This window comes from Gouania willdenowi, chromosome 4, assembly GCF_900634775.1.
Source record: "Gouania willdenowi chromosome 4, fGouWil2.1, whole genome shotgun sequence".
NCBI classification, from domain to species: domain Eukaryota; kingdom Metazoa; phylum Chordata; class Actinopteri; order Blenniiformes; family Gobiesocidae; genus Gouania; species Gouania willdenowi.
The window spans coordinates 536167-558299 of NC_041047.1; the positions used below are offsets into that span (position 1 = coordinate 536167).

At 37.9% G+C, this 22133-nt stretch overlaps 1 protein-coding gene, 1 long non-coding RNA gene and 3 pseudogenes across 4 annotated transcripts; 1 reads left to right on the plus strand and 4 right to left on the minus strand.

Moving 5' to 3' along the window:
* Nucleotides 1-1550: 1550 nt before the first annotated feature.
* LOC114461783 (UPF0449 protein C19orf25 homolog) lies at nucleotides 1551-2760 on the minus strand. 3 transcript variants are annotated; one of them, XM_028444144.1, is made up of 3 exons: nucleotides 2640-2760; nucleotides 2087-2251; nucleotides 1551-2021 (listed from the first exon to the last, which is right to left on the minus strand). In XM_028444144.1, the coding sequence occupies exons 2-3, from the start codon at nucleotides 2226-2228 to the stop codon at nucleotides 1819-1821; spliced, it is 345 nt and encodes a 114-aa protein (XP_028299945.1). In that variant the 5' UTR covers nucleotides 2229-2251; nucleotides 2640-2760; the 3' UTR covers nucleotides 1551-1818. The 3 variants fall into 3 exon arrangements, with proteins under 3 accessions (XP_028299945.1, XP_028299944.1, XP_028299946.1); XM_028444143.1 differs by having other exon boundaries at nucleotides 2087-2266; XM_028444145.1 differs by having other exon boundaries at nucleotides 2087-2269.
* On the plus strand, nucleotides 2284-8593 carry LOC114461786 (uncharacterized). The gene is made up of 3 exons (XR_003673865.1): nucleotides 2284-2302; nucleotides 7751-7956; nucleotides 8384-8593. It is a non-coding gene; the product is annotated as an uncharacterized LOC114461786 (long non-coding RNA).
* LOC114461780 (receptor expression-enhancing protein 6-like) lies at nucleotides 6922-9199 on the minus strand (annotated as a pseudogene).
* A 3584-nt stretch (nucleotides 9200-12783) lies between these two features.
* On the minus strand, nucleotides 12784-13588 carry LOC114461618 (UPF0449 protein C19orf25 homolog pseudogene; annotated as a pseudogene).
* Nucleotides 13589-18473: 4885 nt separating this feature from the next.
* Nucleotides 18474-19510, minus strand: LOC114461619 (receptor expression-enhancing protein 6-like; annotated as a pseudogene).
* Between the last annotated feature and the right edge of the window lie 2623 nt (nucleotides 19511-22133).

Sequence of the window (22133 nt, forward strand, 5' to 3'; positions counted from 1 at the left end):
TAATGGGCCAAACATTAGAGTAAAGGGTCAAACATTAGAGTAAAGGGTCAAACATTAGAGTAAAGGGTCAAACAATAGAGTAAAGGGTCAAACATTAGAGTAAAGGGTCAAACATTAGAGTAAAGGGTCAAACAATAGAGTAAAGGGTCAACAATTAGAGTAAAGGGTCAAACATTAGAGTAAAGGGTCAAACATTAGAGTAAAGGGGTCAAACATAGAGTAAAGGGTCAAACAATAGAGTAAAGGGTCCAACATAGAGTAAAGGGTCAAACATTAGAGTAAAGGGTCAAAGATAGAGTAAAGGGTCAAACATTAGAGTAAAGGGTCAAACATTAGAGTAAAGGGTCAAACATTAGAGTAAAGGGTCAAACAATAGAGTAAAGGGTCAAACATTAGAGTAAAGGGTCAAACATTAGAGTAAAGGGTCAAACATTAGAGTAAAGGGTCAAACATTAGAGTAAAGGGTCAAACATTAGAGTAAAGGGTCAAACAATAGAGTAAAGGGTCAAACATTAGAGTAAAGGGTCAAACAATAGAGTAAAGGGTCAAACAATAGAGTAAAGGGTCAAACAATAGAGTAAAGGGTCAAACAATAGAGTAAAGGGTCAAACAATAGAGTAAAGGGTCAAACATTAGAGTAAAGGGTCAAACAATAGAGTAAAGGGTCAAACATTAGAGTAAAGGGTCAAACATTAGAGTAAAGGGTCAAACATTAGAGTAAAGGGTCAAACATTAGAGTAAGGGTCAAACATTAGAGTAAAGGGTCAAACATTAGAGTAAAGGGTCAAACAATAGAGTAAAGGGTCAAACATTAGAGTAAAGGGTCAAACATTAGAGTAAAGGGTCAAACATTAGAGTAAAGGGTCAAACATTAGAGTAAAGGGTCAAACATTAGAGTAAAGGGTCAAACATTAGAGTAAAGGGTCAAACAATAGAGTAAAGGGTCAAACATTAGAGTAAAGGGTCAAACATTAGAGTAAGGGTCAAACATTAGAGTAAAGGGTCAAACATTAGAGTAAAGGGTCAAACATTAGAGTAAAGGGTCAAACATTAGAGTAAAGGGTCAAACATTAGAGTAAAGGGTCAAACAATAAAGTAAAGGGTCAAACATTAGAGTAAAGGGTCAAACATTAGAGTAAAGGGTCAAACATTAGAGTAAAGGGTCAACATTAGAGTAAAGGGTCAAACAATAAAGTAAAGGGTCAAACATTAGAGTAAAGGGTCAAACAATAGAGTAAAGGGTCAAACATTAGAGTAAAGGGTCAAACATTAGAGTAAAGGGTCAAACATTAGAGTAAAGGGTCAAACATTAAAGTAAAGGGTCAAACATTAGAGTAAAGGGTCAAACATTAGAGTAAAGGGTCAAACAATAGAGTAAAGGGTCAAACATTAGAGTAAAGGGTCAAACAATAAAGTAAAGGGTCAAACATTAGAGTAAAGGGTCAAACATTAGAGTAAAGGGTCAAACAATAGAGTAAAGGGTCAAACATTAGAGTAAAGGGTCAAACAATAGAGTAAAGGGTCAAACAATAGAGTAAAGGGTCAAACAATAGAGTTCATATTCACATTTATTTCTCAACAATTCAGACAAAAACAATAACAACTGGAATTTATCAACATTTGTTATTAACTTCTACTACAGGAAGTAAAAATATTCAAAAATAAAGAAAACAACTTAGCTGTAGATGCTTTCATCTGTGTGTGTGTGTGTGTGTGTGCGTGTGTGTTGGCCACTGTTCAGGTTCAGTTTTCTCAGTCTTTCAAATTAAAATCTTCCAGTGAGAGGGCTTTTATTGTGAAGGAACCACCCTCTGGAGGTCAGAGGTCAGGGGTCGCTGCTCTTTGCACAGTCAGGTTTTGACCCTTGACCTTGGCCACGTCATTTTCCAACTGAACCCCAGCATCTTCAAGCACCGCCCTCTTTTTGTGTAGCTCCGCCCCCGCTTCCTGTAAACGCTGCTGAAGGAGCAGGAAGTGACGCACCTGGTTGAATCGCTCGTCAGTGGCGGAGAGCCCACAGTCTGTAAATCACCACATAGCATGAGCACAAGAACAACCGTAACACCGACAACACTCACTCTCTCACCTTCCCCGCTCTCCTCCCGGACCTTGAACACCGGGTCTTCGGGTCCAGCCCGGCTCATGTCCTCCAGGATCCGCTCCACGGAGGGCGGCTCCGGGCGGCTCGGCAGCACCGGCCGCTTCTTCCCTTTGGAGCCGAGGTTCATCCCGCTTGTGTGACACCAGACTTCTGCAGAATGCACCGCTACTTTTAAATAAAGGAAGCCAGAGCTTGTAAACGGTAACTTTTAACATAATCCTTGTAAAATACCACCGTATCTTTCATTCGGTGCACATTAAATTGATCTATAACGTTCTGTATTCGTATAATTACAGTTTTATTCCTCGGTGACATGTTAGGATATTTATGTTAGCCATGCTAACCAGTAATCAGAATCTGTTTAAACTGACTGATTTAGCTAGTTTTATTATTATTAATAATAATAATAATAATAAGTTACACAACAGATTGACAGGAATATTTGGGGAATGAATTAAACGTACATCAGAAACACATTAAATTAACGGGTTACGTCATTAATTCCTACATTTTCAAACCGAGTTCAACATAAACTTACCGAAGTGTTTTTCTGTCAGTTTCACGAAACAATGACTTGGTTTAAACAGAAATAACGAGTTCAATGTGAATAATCCAACGCAAAGTAAATGTTAACGTGTCATCTCACGCAATGACGTAATGCATACGTCACGCACGATCACGTGACTGAATGATGGCGAGTTCTGTGTTAATTTAAAAACCTTTTTTTTAAAACTTATTTAAAGAGCTTAGGAAATGTAATATATAGGTTATATAAACCACATAAAATAATAATACAATTATTCATTAGAAGAAATATTAATATATTTAATAGTTTTATTACTGATGAATGTAAACTAAGGTAATAACATAATTATCAATCCATCATTATTTTAATATTAGGTTTTTGTTGCTTTTTTTTAAAAAATACATATTTTCTTTGTCTAAAATAATAAATGAAAATAAATGGGTACAGTTTTACTTCTAGACATTTTATTTCATTAAAAACAAAGACATGAATCTAAGCATTAGAGACAGATGTGAGTAAACTCCACATGTGATCAGATAAAATAATAAATGATATGATAATGAACTAGAAGCTGTGAAATAATAAAGTGCAGTGTCTCAGTTTGTCCTGTAGGCGGAGCCAACGAGTATAAAGTGGATCTATTCAAGTGAACAAAAGTAGAAAATATGTTATAATGCAGACATTTACCTTTTTGACACAAAGTTTTTGGAAAATAAAAATCACATTTTTACACATGGTTTGTCCTTTAAATAACAGTTGTTTAATTACTTTCAACTTTTGAATCAAATGTTTAGTAGTTATTAAAGTGAACCTTTGATCTCTGATTTTACAGTAAGTGGATGATGAAGGCTACTTATTATTAATTATTCATGTGTTTTTGTTGGTTGATGTCCAGTGTTTCCTCTTTTATCCAGCGATGCTTCTTTTCTTTCTGTTAAGTGTCAGAAACATCATCAGATTACATGTGGTGTATCGGTTCATCTGGTGACCAGAATAATCAGTGACAGGCTGTGACGCTGTTAGCGATCATCTGTCATATAATACCGTTAAACATGGAACTTTACATCAGAGAACCTCAAAGTGCTCAATTACAATTACGTCTTCAATTATTGATGTTCAATTACAACTCAATTATGATTGGCATTTTTCAGATTACAATTAAAATTACAATATTTTTTTCCACCTGAAAGTCAATCACAATTACATTCTCAATAACTGAAATTCAATTACAATTAATCACATTTACTGAGCCTTTAAAAAATAACCTTATTAAACATAACCTTCCTCTTGTGTTAGCTTTCTGTTAGCATCTCTAATGCTAACGAGTCAGTTTGACCCATGTCTATAATCAGCTGTAAAATACAGTAACAAATATTATCTATTGTCTAATTAGTTTCTTTGTTAGGATTCACAATCAATGACTATATTAGCATTAATATTTATGGTGTGTAACTATACCCATAGATTTATATTAGTTTTTTAATGTTAAAATGATCCTAAAGAGACACAGTAACACGAATCCACAGTTTTAAGTTTAATAAGATTTTAATGAACAGTTTTTCTGTAGAATTTCCATGAAATTTCAATATAATTTTAAAGTCAATTACAACAGCAACATTTTTTCAATAACAATTTTAATGATAATTACGCCATTTAATTGTAATTAATGATCAATTACATGGATGACGTCACATGTCAAACTTTGATCACCTGAAGCAGGTGGTGTTGTGGTGTAACTGGTGACCATGTTATTTTGTGATTGATTTAGAAACTAGATTAATCTGATCATTATTATTCTTTAGTTCAGGTAACATTTAAACATTAAAGACTCAGCAGTTATAATGATGACCAGTTGAAGCGAAACACCTGTAACTACAACTGCTCTAAGATGTGAAGTTATGGTTGGTTTCTAACGTGTGGACTGAAGACTTACTGAAGGGGTTAACCCAGGAAAGGCTGCAACAGGAGACAGATCAGATTAGTTTAATCCTGGAGGAACGCACAGGAACACAGGGTTCAGGGTTTACAGTCTCTGGAGGGGGTCACGGTCCAGGTTCCAGGGTTTGTTCACCTTTAAAGGTTTAACGTTGAAGGTTTACTGTGTTCAAATTTGTAGGTTTTAAGGGTTAGTAGTTCGTTTTATTCAAGTGCAACATTTTTCTAACAAACACTGAGTCCATTTGATTATGTGGGACAGTGGTTCTCAATCTTTTATGTCCCGTGGACCCCCTCTTCATATCATTAGTACTCCCTCAGTAATTAGGGAGCCAAGCCCACGGTCCTAGGAACCCTAGTTTCATTTTATTTTTCTCTTGGCAAAAGTGGTGCTGCAGAATAAACCGTGCAAGGTAGGGCGGTGCCCTTTGGAGGGTGGGTCCAGGACCCCCCCAGGGGACCTTGGACACAAAAACTAACATATGTCTGCCAGCAGGTGGCGCTATAACAAAGGTCAACATGTTTTGGCCTGTAACTCCCACGCTGTTTGTTGCACATTCAAAAACTTCATATCCACAGATTCCCTGAATAGCACTGAATCACCTGGGCTAGGCCACGCCCATTTCAGCCTAAACGTTTGTTGGAGCAAAATCACGAAAACTGGAAAACCTACTTTTTCAAACTTCTCCTAGGAGTTTGGTCCAATCATCGTGAAACTTGGCTCGTAGAGTCTTCAGTTGGACCTGATCTAAAGTTCTGCCAAGAATTTCGCTCGAACAAAATATGCGCAAATTATTAACGAGTACATTTTTCTAGCTAGCCATAAAAAAACGCAAACTGTTGCATATCTCGGTCAAACTAATTGCTAACAACACCAAATCTGAGATCCTTGGTTGTCATGTGACTGTGAGGGTATGCATCAAATTTGAATAATGTAGGTCACTAGGGGGCGCTGCAGATATAGAATATTTATATCTCTTAAATGGAACGACTGATTTTTACCAAATTTGGTGGGTATGACCTTGGGTCCTTTCTGAGGTCATATCTCGAAGTTATTCACAATTGGTCAAAGTGGGCGTGGCTTATTACAACATACACAACAAACATTTATTTCAGCTGAAGTATTATGTTGAGGGCTGTGAAAAGCACACAGACCACCCATACTAAAAAGTGCATCATTAGGTGCAACTTTTTTGGGCTATAACTTTTACATTTTAAATCACATTTTCATAAATTTTATATCTACGTATTCCCTAAATAGTCACATCTTCTGACATAGGCCACTCCCACAGCATATATCTCTTTGTAAGTCTCTACACATCAAAATCCTACTTTTTCAAACTCCTCCTAGTGTTTAAGCTCTATTAGCTCCAAACTTTGCACATACAAAACTCCAGACTCTCCTGATCGCCACAAGCCCATCATCCTTCGTGACGCACTTCCATGGGCTCCGCAAAACCTGGGGGTCGAGTCGAACAGGAAGGCTTGGCCCCCTTTCATAACTACTTGCAGTTCTAGTTTTTTTATGTGTAAAACAGCGGTCTCTCCTAAACCCCTAAACGTGTCTCTAACATTGGTTCCCTAAGGATTAATCTATAACTTCAAAACAATGAGTGGATATAGTTAAACTACAACTTTTATGCAATTACTGCAGTAGTAAGTAAATACAATCTCCTTTGTAAAATGTAGCTAATTATTGTCTCCTATTATTAAAAGTGTGATAAAATGGCCTCTAGAGCATAAAATAATCCTGTTTCAATAAGTTACAAGAAAATCTAGTATTCATGGCTTTGATCTGATGAGACTAAACTGTAGGTGTTTAGACACATGGACGTTGCTTATGTTTGGTGAAGAAACCTTAAGAACAGTTAAACATGGTGGTGGAGCATCATGCTGTGGTTCAGGGCCATCATGAGAAATGTAAATTATGTTGAAATTTTGAACGATGATATTAGAGCTGCAACTCACGATCATTTTCAGAATTGATTAATTGGTCAATAAATTAATTGATTACTCGATGAATCAGATTTTATTAAAACACTGTTTATCTATACAGCGCGTATGCAAGTCACACACAAACACATGTTGTGTACACTCACAAATCTCTGCAGGTGAATGTTGCAGCCTAAGTTCATAAATGTGCTGATAGTCTATAGCTTGAGGTCGTCCAACAAGACAATGACCCAAAACACACATCGAAGGAAACCAAAACCAAGGTCCTGGAGTGGCCTGCACAGAACCAAGACCTCAATACTATTGAATCTGTGGCTGTGCTCAAAGTGAATGTCCATGCTCGGAAACAATGTGCAATGGAAGAAGGGGATAAAATCCCCAGGAGACCACAGTCTCTTCCGGCAGCTCTTCAGGGCGGTCTCATTGTGATTACCGTAAGTGTCAGTATATTCGTGCACAAGAAAACAACGTGCGGCTGATTTGACCAGACAAACACGAACCACGGCTGGCTTGACCACAGTCCGCGGGCACGCTGCGCACCTGTGTTTGATGTGCTGGTTTCCTCGTGCGCTGATGTTTATATTAACAGATGTCTGTTAATAAAAGCAGGTTTACCACTAAAACTAATGTACTGTAAATATGTCATTTGTATGAGGAAAAAATAGGTTATAATTGTGTTTTTCAGGCTCTGATATAAATATATTTTTGACTGACCCTGGTATGGGATTTGCCAGGTCGGGTTCAATCGGGTGCTGTGCGGTGAACGAGCGGTCAGGTGACATGTTTGGATTAAGAGAGAAAGATCAACCAATGAAGGAGAATGGAAGGAACAACTTTTACAAACATATAAAAGAGGGGTTCCTGAGCACACAGAACAGAGACGGACTGGAACAGGCTCGGGTCGGGTCTAGATTCTAAGGCCGGGTTCCAGCTTTCATGAGGTGGTTTATCGTGGTGGGTTCTGAGGGTTTGTAGGGATTAGGGGTAGAACTGGGTGCTGGCTGCTGGGCTTCAGCTGGTTCTCACTCGGTTCTCCTGGATCACTTTGGAAAGCGGGGCCTTGGTCTTTGGGCTCTCAGCTGATGAGATGGGTAAACTCTTCTGGTCCGACTGGACCTCTGGACTCACCAGAGCTTTGTTCTTCACCAGCGTGGACAAAACTGTAGAGAATGTCAGATATGGGTCAGAACCAAACACTCAGCTCATCCTGGGCCTCTCCTACCTTCTCTGGTCAGGTTCTCCGCTGCCTCCATGGCCTTCCCACTCAGGTCGCTCACCATGTTGTCCACCATGGCTTCATGACGGAGGAAAATGGGTCGTACCACTTTGTTGTAGATGATCTGGGATCCGTTCCAGGCGACGGGAGCCATGCACCACAATAGGAAGAGACACTGGTCCACAGAGAAGAGATGAGTCATCAACGGTGGTCCGACCCCTGCAGGTGAGTCTGTGTGTGTGTTCTCACCTTAAAGGCATAGTAGAATGGAAACCAGTAGAGGAAAATGTCTGAGAAGAACTCCCCTAGGCTGAAGACGCCATACACCACCCAGTACGTCAACCACTTAGTGTCGTCCTCTTTGCTCTCGCTTTCAATAGCTTTGATTCTGTCAGGAAACAAAGAGTTAACTCCTCCTATTTTAGTCTGAGAAGGAGAAACGCATCAACTCACGAATAATACGCTGGGTACACGAAGCCAATCAGGTTACAGAGGAGAGCGGCTCCGTATCCGTAGACCAGGTAGAGTCCGGTTAGAGACACGGCACCTGGAGACAGGAACCGTTATCACTAATGAGTCAAAATGAGTCAGAGTGGTGAGTAAACTGAGGTGAATGTGAGCTAACAAACGCTGATGGTTCCTCTGTACACAGCAGCTGGCCTCAGATTAGCGGCTAAAGCAGGAGAACCAGGAGAACCTGTAAACTCACTAGCTGCCAGGATCTTCTTCTTGATCCCCGTCCTCTGCTCCACGGCTCCTAGAAAGTCTGTCACCACGTTCTTCTCACTCAGGAACTTCTCCCCCGCTCTCTGAGAGATGACAACACGTCCAACAGACCCATGTTCTCAATCAGGTCCTCAGGCAGCGCGTGTGTGTTCATGCACATTTTAATCTCGTCATTCTGACTTTAAAGTCCCTGAATCAAAGTATTTCTCAGCCTGGGTTTTATTACATATTATTATCCGACCATGAAAACACGTGGTTTGAAAGTGTAAACAATACGTTTGGATTCCACATGCTGTGTTAGCAGACACTTTGATTCCAAGTAAGTAAGTAAGTTAAATGTATTTGTATAGCGCTTTTCACAGACCAGGGTCAACAAGTGCTTCACATTTTACAGTTAAAAACAATAACAGAGTACACATGCCAGTACAGTGCAATGTCGGTAGAATGCAAAAAATAAAAGGCTACATACAAAGCCTACACTGGACACTTCCTTACTTCCTACAGTGTGTGTGGTGTTGATGTCGGTAACCTCAGCTAACTGTAGACTTACTGTTCCTGCACCACTCTCATTATTATTATAAAGGCTCCACAGATACAAGCAGAACCCAGACGTCTATTTAAACCTTATTTTATAGAATTGAAGAGACATCATAGGACAAATCTGTATTAGTCAGTGAAACCAGCTGGATTAAAGTGTTTTATCTCTGCGCTACATAACATTAAAGCTAGGCCTACCACAGTCTCATGCTTTATGGACACAAGTGATTTGTAATCTTTGAAGGATGAGTTTACTTGAGGAATATCTGTTGGAGTCTTGGAAGGAATGCAATCTGCAGTACACAACAGAACGCACAAAAAAAACTACAAAAGTACACAACATACCAAGAAAAATACACAGAAGAACAAGAAAAACATAGAATAGGACAAAAATCACACAACACAAGAATATATAAAGCAGTGGATCCCAAACTGGGGTACGTGTACCCCGAGGGGTACTTGAACACCTCTCAGGAGGTACACAGAAACATTTGTCAGTTTATTCTTTAACATTATGATTTTTTTTTACCTGCACACAGACTTTTTCCTCATCTATCAATAATAATTAGTGGCACAACCCAAAAAGGAAATTCTAAAACGAGCAAAACATCAGAAATAAATTAATATAAAGGCCTAAATTCAAGGTTAATGTTGGACGAGACACAGGATAGAGTTTAGACACAAATAAATAATGTATAACATGAACTAAGGGGAACATGGAGCAATAACACTGATATAAAGCATCGAAACATATGCATAATGACAAAAACAAAGCTGCACAAAGTGATAAAAACACACTAAAGGAGAACAAAAAGACACAAGTGTCCTCCAAACACAGAGTTCAGTGAAGATTAATGAAGAAATTAACAAGTGAAGAGAATGTGACGGGATTTTAAAGCCAGAAAAGCACGAAGAACTTCCCTAATGTGAGTGGTTGAACACTTTGATGATGATGATGAAAACACACACTGTTCATTGTGTCTGTAAGCGTAGAGCTGATGGATGTCACTGTAAAAACATCCGTGTTTCCCAGACGTGTTCTCAATAAAAGCCAGGTAACCTCTGAACACCTGTGGGAAGCGTTTTCATCCCGTCTGTAACAACAAAGAGGTGATGAGGAGCCTTTTATTAATAAAGCTCACACTTTACATTTAATACAAATACTGGATGTTAAACTGAGCAGGGTTGGAGTCAATTCTAATTGTACTTGCATAATAAATAATTAACTAACCCTAACCGTATTATGACATAATTACAATTGTAATTGGAAAAAATATTTTGTAATAATTGAGTTCAGATTACTGACTTTGTGATTGTAACTGGCATGAAAATGATCTTCAGGATTAAATATAAATCTATGGATATAGTGACAGAAAAAAGCCTCCATAAATATTAATATTAATATTATTCATTGATTATGAAACCTAACAATGTAATCAATAGATGAGAAACTAATTAGAAGATAGATAATATTAGTGTATTTTACAGCTGATTATAGACATGAATCAAACTGACCTGTTAACATTAGAGATGCTAACAGAAAGCTAACACAAGACAAAATTTACGTTTAATAAGGCATATTTATTAAAAGATCAGTAATTGTGATTAATTAATTTGAACGTTAGTAATTGAGAACGTAATTATAATTTAAATTCTGGGGGAAAATAGTATTGTAATTTTAACTGTAATTGGAAAAAGCGCTGGTGACGTAATTGTAACTGAGTACAAGACCAAACAAAAGAGTAAAGTGCCGAACATTAGAATAAAAGGTCAAAACATTAGAATAATGGGCCAAACATTGAGTAAAGGGTCAAACATTAGAGTAAAGGGTCAAACAATAGAGTAAAGGTCAAACAATAGAGTAAAGGGTCAAACATTAGAGTAAAGGGTCAAACATTAGAGTAAAGGGTCAAACAATAGAGTAAAGGGTCAAACATTAGAGTAAAGGGTCAAACATTAGAGTAAAGGGTCAAACATTAGAGTAAAGGGTCAAACAATAGAGTAAAGGGTCAAACAATAGAGTAAAGGGTCAAACATTAGAGTAAAGGGTCAAACAATAGAGTAAAGGGTCAAACATTAGAGAGGGTCACATAGAGTAAGGGTCAAACATTAGAGTAAAGGGTCAAACATTGAGTAAAGGGTCAAACATTAGAGTAAAGGGTCAAACATTAGAGTAAAGGGTCAAACATTAGAGTAAAGGGTCAAACATTAGAGTAAAGGGTCAAACATTAGAGTAAAGGGTCAAACATTAGAGTAAAGGGTCAAACATTAGAGTAAAGGGTCAAACATTAGAGTAAAGGGTCAAACAATAGAGTAAAGGGTCAAACAATAGAGTAAAGGGTCAAACAATAGAGTAAAGGGTCAAACAATAGAGTAAAGGGTCAAACAATAGAGTAAAGGGTCAAACAATAGAGTAAAGGGTCAAACAATAGAGTAAAGGGTCAAACATTAGAGTAAAGGGTCAAACATTAAGTAAAGGGTCAAACATTAGAGTAAAGGGTCAAACATTAGTAAAGGGTAGTAAAGGTCAAACAATAGAGTAAGGGTCAAACATTAGAGTAAAGGGTCAAAACATTAGAGTAAGGGTCAAACATTAGAGTAAAGGGTCAAAACAATAGAGTAAAGGGTCAAACAATAGAGTAAGGGTCAACAATTAGAGTAAAGGGTCAAACATTAGAGTAAAAGGGGTCCAAACAATAGTAGGTAAAAGGGGAAGGGTCACATTAGAGTAAGGGTCAAACATAGAGTAAAGGGTCAAACATTAGAGTAAAAAGGGGTCAAACATTAGAGTAAAGGGTCAAACATAGAGTAAAGGGTCAAACATTAGAGTAAAGGGTCAAAACATTAGAGTAAAGGGTCAAACATTAAGTAAGGGTCAACATTAGAGTAAAGGGTCAAACATTAGAGTAAAGGGGTCAACATTAGAGTAAAGGGTCAAACATTAGAGTAAAGGGTCAAATCATTAAAGTAAAGGGTCAACATTAGAGTAAAGGGTCAACATTAGGTAAAGGGTCAAACATTAGAGTAAAGGGGTCAAACATTAGAGTAAAGGGTCAAACAATAGAGTAAGGGTCAACTTAGAGTAAAGGGTCAAACAATAGAGTAAAGGGGTCAAACATTAGAGTAAAGGGTCAAACATTAGAGTAAAGGGTCAAACAGTAGAGTAAAGGGTCAAACATTAAAGGGTAAAGGGAAGGGTCAAACATTAGAGTAAAGGGTCAAACATTAGAGTAAAGGGTCAAACAATAGAGTAAAGGGTCAAACATTAAGAGTAAGGGTCAACAATAAAGTAAGGGTCAACTTAGAGTAAAGGGTCAAACATTAGAGTAAGAGGGTCAAACAATAGAGTAAAGGGTCAAACATTAGAGTAAAGGGTCAAACATTAGAGTAAGGGTCAAACATTAGAGTAAAGGGTCAAACATTAGAGTAAAGGGTCCAAACAATAGAGTAAAGGGGTCAAAACAATAGAGTAAAGGGTCAAACAATAGAGTTCATATTCACATTTATTTCTCAACAATTCAGACAAAAAACAATAACAACTGGAATTTATCAACATTTGTTATTAACTTCTACTACAAGGAAGTAAAAATATTCAAAAATAAAGAAACAAACTTAGCTGTAGATTGCTTTCATCTGTGTTGTGTGTGTGTGTGTGTGCGGTGTGTGTTGGCCACTGTTCGGTTCAGTTTTCTCAGTCTTTCAAATTAAAATCTTCCAGTGAGAGGGCTTTTATTGTGAAGGAACCACCCTCTGGAGGTCAGAGGTCAGGGGTCGCTGCTCTTTGCACAGTCAGGTTTTGACCCTGACCTTGGCCACGTCATTTTCCAACTGAACCCCAGCATCTTCAAGCACCGCCCTCTTTTTGTGTAGCTCCGCCCCCGCTTCCTGTAAACGCTGCTGAAGGAGCAGGAAGTGACGCACCTGGTTGAATCGCTCGTCAGTGGCGGAGAGCCACAGTCTGTAAATCACCACATAGCATGAGCACAAGAACAACCGTAACACCGACAACACTCACTCTCTCACCTTCCCCGCTCTCCTCCCGGACCTTGAACACCGGTCTTCGGGTCCAGCCCGGCTCATGTCCTCCAGGATCCGCTCCACGGAGGGCGGCTCCGGGCGGCTCGGCAGCACCGGCCGCTTCTTCCCTTTGGAGCCGAGGTTCATCCCGCTTGTGTGACACCAGACTTCTGCAGAATGCACCGCTACTTTTAAATAAAGGAAAGCCAGAGCTTGTAACGGTAACTTTTAACATAATCCTTGTAAAATACCACCGTATCTTTCATTCGGTGCACATTAAATTGATCTATAACGTTCTGTATTCGTATAATTACAGTTTTATTCCTCGGTGACATGTTAGGATATTTATGTTAGCCATGCTAACCAGTAATCAGAATCTGTTTAAACTGACTGATTTAGCTAGTTTTATTATTATTAATAATAATAATAATAATAATAAGTTACACAACAGATTGACAGGAATATTTGGGGAATGAATTAAACGTACATCAGAAACACATTAAATTAACGGGTTACGTCATTAATTCCTACATTTTCAAACCGAGTTCAACATAAACTTACCGAAGTGTTTTTCTGTCAGTTTTCACGAAACAATGACTTGGTTTAAACAGAAATAACGAGTTCAATGTGAATAATCCAACGCAAAGTAAATGTTAACGTGTCATCTCACGCAATGACGTAATGCATACGTCACGCACGATCACGTGACTGAATGATGGCGAGTTTCTGTGTTAATTTAAAAACCTTTTTTTTAAAACTTATTTAAAGAGCTTAGGAAATGTAATATATAGGTTATATAAACCACATAAAATAATAATACAATTATTCATTAGAAGAAATATTAATATATTTAATAGTTTTATTACTGATGAATGTAAACTAAGGTAATAACATAATTATCAATCCATCATTATTTTAATATTAGGTTTTTGTTGCTTTTTTTAAAAAATACATATTTTCTTTGTCTAAAATAATAAATGAAAATAAATGGGTACAGTTTTACTTCTAGACATTTTATTTCATTAAAAACAAAGACATGAATCTAAGCATTAGAGACAGATGTGAGTAAACTCCACATGTGATCAGATAAAATAATAAATGATATGATAATGAACTAGAAGCTGTGAAATAATAAAGTGCAGTGTCTCAGTTTGTCCTGTAGGCGGAGCCAACGAGTATAAAGTGGATCTATTCAAGTGAACAAAAGTAGAAAATATGTTATAATGCAGACATTTACCTTTTTGACACAAAGTTTTTGGAAAATAAAAATCACATTTTTACACATGGTTTGTCCTTTAAATAACAGTTGTTTAATTACTTTCAACTTTTGAATCAAATGTTTAGTAGTTATTAAAGTGAACCTTTGATCTCTGATTTTACAGTAAGTGGATGATGAAGGCTACTTATTATTAATTATTCATGTGTTTTTGTTGGTTGATGTCCAGTGTTTCCTCTTTTATCCAGCGATGCTTCTTTTCTTTCTGTTAAGTGTCAGAAACATCATCAGATTACATGTGGTGTATCGGTTCATCTGGTGACCAGAATAATCAGTGACAGGCTGTGACGCTGTTAGCGATCATCTGTCATATAATACCGTTAAACATGGAACTTTACATCAGAGAACCTCAAAGTGGCTCAATTACAATTACGTCTTCAATTATTGATGTTCAATTACAACTCAATTATGATTGGCATTTTTCAGATTACAATTAAAATTACAATATTTTTTTCCACCTGAAAGTCAATCACAATTACATTCTCAATAACTGAAATTCAATTACAATTAATCACATTTACTGAGCCTTTAAAAAATAACCTTATTAAACATAACCTTCCTCTTGTGTTAGCTTTCTGTTAGCATCTCTAATGCTAACGAGTCAGTTTGACCCATGTCTATAATCAGCTGTAAAATACAGTAACAAATATTATCTATTGTCTAATTAGTTTCTTTGTTAGGATTCACAATCAATGACTATATTAGCATTAATATTTATGGTGTGTAACTATACCCATAGATTTATATTAGTTTTTTAATGTTAAAATGATCCTAAAGAGACACAGTAACACGAATCCACAGTTTTAAGTTTAATAAGATTTTAATGAACAGTTTTTCTGTAGAATTTCCATGAAATTTCAATATAATTTTAAAGTCAATTACAACAGCAACATTTTTTTCAATAACAATTTTAATGATAATTACGCCATTTAATTGTAATTAATGATCAATTACATGGATGACGTCACATGTCAAACTTTGATCACCTGAAGCAGGTGGTGTTGTGGTGTAACTGGTGACCATGTTATTTTGTGATTGATTTAGAAACTAGATTAATCTGATCATTATTATTCTTTAGTTCAGGTAACATTTAAACATTAAAGACTCAGCAGTTATAATGATGACCAGTTGAAGCGAAACACCTGTAACTACAACTGCTCTAAGATGTGAAGTTATGGTTGGTTTCTAACGTGTGGACTGAAGACTTACTGAAGGGGTTAACCCAGGAAAGGCTGCAACAGGAGACAGATCAGATTAGTTTAATCCTGGAGGAAACGCACAGGAACACAGGGTTCAGGGTTTTACAGTCTCTGGAGGGGGTCACGGTCCAGGTTCCAGGGTTTGTTCACCTTTAAAGGTTTAACGTTGAAGGTTACTGTGTTCAAATTTGTAGGTTTTAAGGGTTAGTAGTTCGTTTTATTCAGTGCAACATTTTTCTAACAAACACTGAGTCCATTTGATTATGTGGGACAGTGGTTCTCAATCTTTTATGTCCCGTGGACCCCCTCTTCATATCATTAGTACTCCCTCAGTAATTAGGGAGCCAAGCCCACGGTCCTAGGAACCCTAGTTTCATTTTATTTTTCTCTTGGCAAAAGTGGTGCTGCAGAATAAACCGTGCAAGGTAGGGCGGTGCCCTTTGGAGGGTGGGTCCAGGACCCCCCCAGGGGACCTTGGACACAAAAACTAACATATGTCTGCCAGCAGGTGGCGCTATAACAAAGGTCAACATGTTTTGGCCTGTAACTCCCACGCTGTTTGTTGCACATTCAAAAAATTCATATCCACAGATTCCCTGAATAGCACTGAATCACCTGGGCTAGGCCACGCCCATTTCAGCCTAAACGTTTGTTGGAGCAAAATCACGAAAACTGGAAAACCTACTTTTTCAAACTTCTCCTAGGAGTTTGGTCCAATCATCGTGAAACTTGGCTCGTAGAGTCTTCAGTTGGACCTGATCTAAAGTTCTGCCAAGAATTTCGCTCGAACAAAATATGCGCAAATTATTAACGAGTACATTTTTCTAGCTAGCCATAAAAAAACGCAAACTGTTGCATATCTCGGTCAAACTAATTGCTAACAACACCAAATCTGAGATCCTTGGTTGTCATGTGACTGTGAGGGTAATGCATCAAATTTGAATAATGTAGGTCACTAGGGGGCGCTGCAGATATAGAATATTTATATCTCTTAAATGGAACGACTGATTTTACCAAATTTGGTGGGTATGACCTTGGGTCCTTTCTGAGGTCATATCTCGAAGTTATTCACAATTGGTCAAAGTGGGCGTGGCTATTACAACATACACAACAAACATTTATTTCAGCTGAAGTATTATGTTGAGGGCTGTGAAAAGCACACAGACCACCCATACTAAAAAGTGCATCATTAGGTGCAACTTTTTTGGGCTATAACTTTTACATTTTAAATCACATTTTTCATAAATTTTATATCTACGTATTCCCTAAATAGTCACATCTTCTGACATAGGCCACTCCCACAGCATATATCTCTTTGTAAGTCTCTACACATCAAAATCCTACTTTTTCAAACTCCTCCTAGTGTTTAAGCTCTATTAGCTCCAAACTTTGCACATACAAAACTCCAGACTCTCCTGATCGCCACAAGCCCATCATCCTTCGTGACGCACTTCCATGGGCTCCGCAAAACCTGGGGGTCGAGTCGAACAGGAAGGCTTGGCCCCCTTTCATAACTACTTGCAGTTCTAGTTTTTTTATGTGTAAAACAGCGGTCTCTCCTAAACCCCTAAACGTGTCTCTAACATTGGTTCCCTAAGGATTAATCTATAACTTCAAAACAATGAGTGGATATAGTTAAACTACAACTTTTATGCAATTACTGCAGTAGTAAGTAAATACAATCTCCTTTGTAAAATGTAGCTAATTATTGTCTCCTATTATTAAAAGTGTGATAAAATGGCCTCTAGAGCATAAAATAATCCTGTTTCAATAAGTTACAAGAAAATCTAGTATTCATGGCTTTGATCTGATGAGACTAAACTGTAGGTGTTTAGACACATGGACGTTGCTTATGTTTGGTGAAGAAACCTTAAGAACAGTTAAACATGGTGGTGGAGCATCATGCTGTGGTTCAGGGCCATCATGAGAAATTAAATTATGTTGAAATTTTGAACGATGATATTAGAGCTGCAACTCACGATCATTTTCAGAATTGATTAATTGGTCAATAATTAATTGATTACTCGATGAATCAGATTTTATTAAAACACTGTTTATCTATACAGCGCGTATGCAAGTCACACACAAACACATGTTGTGTACACTCACAAATCTCTGCAGGTGAATGTTGCAGCCTAAGTTCATAAATGTGCTGATAGTCTATAGCTTGAGGTCGTCCAACAAGACAATGACCCAAAACACACATCGAAGGAAACCAAAACCAAGGTCCTGGAGTGGCCTGCACAGAACCAAGACCTCAATACTATTGAATCTGTGGCTGTGCTCAAAGTGAATGTCCATGCTCGGAAACAATGTGCAATGGAAGAAGGGGATAAAATCCCCCAGGAGACCACAGTCTCTTCCGGCAGCTCTTCAGGGCGGTCTCATTGTGATTACCGTAAGTGTCAGTATATTCGTGCACAAGAAAACAACGTGCGGCTGATTTGACCAGACAAACACGAACCACGGCTGGCTTGACCACAGTCCGCGGGCACGCTGCGCACCTGTGTTTGATGTGCTGGTTTCCTCGTGCGCTGATGTTTTATATTAACAGATGTCTGTTAATAAAAAGCAGGTTTACCACTAAAACTAATGTACTGTAAATATGTCATTTGTATGAGGAAAAAATAGGTTATAATTGTGTTTTTCAGGCTCTGATATAAATATATTTTTGACTGACCCTGGTATGGGATTTGCCAGGTCGGGTTCAATCGGGTGCTGTGCGGTGAACGAGCGGTCAGGTGACATGTTTGGATTAAGAGAGAAAGATCAACCAATGAAGGAGAATGGAAGGAACAACTTTTACAAACATATAAAGAGGGGTTCCTGAGCACACAGAACAGAGACGGACTGGAACAGGCTCGGGTCGGGTCTAGATTCTAAGGCCGGGTTCCAGCTTTCATGAGGTGGTTTATCGTGGTGGGTTCTGAGGGTTTGTAGGGATTAGGGGTAGAACTGGGTGCTGGCTGCTGGGCTTCAGCTGGTTCTCACATCGGTTCTCCTGGATCACTTTGGAAAGCGGGGGCCTTGGTCTTTGGGCTCTCAGCTGATGAGATGGGTAAACTCTTCTGGTCCGACTGGACCTCTGGACTCACCAGAGCTTTGTTCTTCACCAGCGTGGACAAAACTGTAGAGAATGTCAGATATGGGTCAGAACCAAACACTCAGCTCATCCTGGGCCTCTCCTACCTTCTCTGGTCAGGTTCTCCGCTGCCTCCATGGCCTTCCCACTCAGGTCGCTCACCATGTTGTCCACCATGGCTTCATGACGGAGGAAAATGGGTCGTACCACTTTGTTGTAGATGATCTGGATCCGTTCCAGGCGACGGGAGCCATGCACCACAATAGGAAGAGACACTGGTCCACAGAGAAGAGATGAGTCATCAACGGTGGTCCGACCCCTGCAGGTGAGTCTGTGTGTGTGTTCTCACCTTAAAGGCATAGTAGAATGGAAACCAGTAGAGGAAAATGTCTGAGAAGAACTCCCCTAGGCTGAAGACGCCATACACCACCCAGTACGTCAACCACTTAGTGTCCGTCATCTTTGCTCTCGCTTTCAATAGCTTTGATTCTGTCAGGAAAACAAAGAGTTAACTCCTCCTATTTTAGTCTGAGAAGGAGAAACGCATCAACTCACGAATAATACGCTGGGTACACGAAGCCAATCAGGTTACAGAGGAGAGCGGCTCCGTATCCGTAGACCAGGTAGAGTCCGGTTAGAGACACGGCACCTGGAGACAGGAACCGTTATCACTATGAGTCAAAATGAGTCAGAGTTGGTGAGTAAACTGAGGTGAATGTGAGCTAACAAACGCTGATGGTTCCTCTGTACACAGCAGCTGGGCCTCAGATTAGCGGCTAAAGCAGGAGAACCAGGAGAACCTGTAAACTCACTAGCTGCCAGGATCTTCTTCTTGATCCCCGTCCTCTGCTCCACGGCTCCTAGAAAGTCTGTCACCACGTTCTTCTCACTCAGGAACTTCTCCCCCGCTCTCTGAGAGATGACAAACGTCAACAGACCCATGTTCTCAATCAGGTCCGCATGCAAGCGCGGTGTGTGGGTGTGTGTGTGTGTGTGTGTGTGGTGTGCGTGTGTGTGTGTGTGTTGTGGTGTGTGTGTGTGGTGTTGGTGGTGTGTGTTGTGTGTGTGTGTGTGTGTGTGTGTGTGTGTGTGTGTGTGTGTGTGTGTGTGTAATCCCCACACTGTAATCTGTTTACAGAGGAGGAGGAGCAGAAACCACCTGCTGAGTACAGCCTTACAACACACTACTATATAACACAACACACTACTATATAACACAACAACACACTACTATATAACACAACAACACACTACTATATAACACAACAACACACTACTATATAACACAACAACACACTACTATATAACACAACAACACACTACTATATAACAACACACACTACTATATAACACAACAACACACTACTATATAACACAACAACACACTACTATATAACACAACAACACACTACTATATAACACAACAACACACTACTATATAACAACAACACACTACTATATAACACAACAACACACTACTATATAACACAACAACACACTACTATATAACACAACAACACACTACTATATAACAACAACACACTACTATATAACACAACAACACACTACTATATAACAACAACACACTACTATATAACAACAACACACTACTATATAACACAACAACACACTACTATATAACACAACAACACACTACTATATAACACAACAACACACTACTATATAACAACAACACACTACTATATAACACAACAACACACTACTATATCACAACAACACACTACTATATAACACAACAACACACTACTATATAACAACAACACACTACTATATAACACAACAACACACTACTATATAACACAACAACACACTACTATATAACACAACAACACACTACTATATAACACAACACACTACTATATAACACAACAACACACTACTATATAACAACAACACACTACTATATAACACAACAACACACTACTATATAACACAACAACACACTACTATATAACACAACACACTACTATATAACACAACAACACACTACTATATAACACAACAACACACTACTATATAACACAACAACACACTACTATATAACACAACAACACACTACTATATAACACAACAACACACTACTATATAACACAACAACACACTACTATATAACACAACAACACACTACTATATAACACAACAACACACTACTATATAACAACAACACACTACTATATAACACAACAACACACTACTATATAACAACAACACACTACTATATAACACAACAACACACTACTATAAAACAACAACAACACACTACTATATAACACAACAACACACTACTATATAACACAACACACACTACTATATAACACAACAACACACTACTATAACACAACACACACTACTATATAACACAACAACACACTACTATATAACAACAACACACTACTATATAACACAACAACACACTACTATATAACACAACAACACACTACTATATAACACAACAACACACTACTATATAACAACAACACACTACTATATAACAACAACACACTACTATATAACACAACAACACACTACTATATAACACAACAACACACTACTATATAACAACAACACACTACTATAACACAACAACACACAACTATATAACAACAACACACTACTATATAACACAACAACACACTACTATATAACACAACAACACACTACTATATAACACAACAACACACTACTATATAACAACAACACTACTTATATAACACAACAACACACTACTAATAAACACAACAACACTACTATTAACACAACACACTACTATATACACAACACCACACTACTATATACAACAACACACTACTATATAACACAACAACACACTACTATATAACACAACAACACACTACTAGATAACAACAACACACTACTATATAACACACACAACACACCCTATATAACAACAACACACTACTATATAACACAACACACACTACTATATAACAACACACACTACTATATAACACAAACAACAACACTACTATAATAACAACAACACTACTATATAACAACAACACACTACATATAACAACAACACCTACTATATAACACAACAACACACTACTTATACACAACAACCACTACTAAATAACACCACAACACACCACTATATAAACAACAACACACTACTATATAACACAACAACACACTACTATATAACACAACAACACACTACTATATATAAACACCAAAACAACACACTCTATACACACAACACACTATACTCACAACAACACACTACTATATAACCCAACAACACACTACTATATAACACAACAACCACACACTACTATATAACCAACAACACACTACTATATAACACAACAACACACTCTATATAACAACAACACACTACTATATAACACAACAAAACACACTACTATATAACAACAACAACACACTACTATAACACACAACACACTACTATATAACACAACAACACACTACTATATAACACAACAACACACTACTATATAACACAACAACACACTACTATAAAACAACAACACACTACTATAAAACACAACAACACACTACT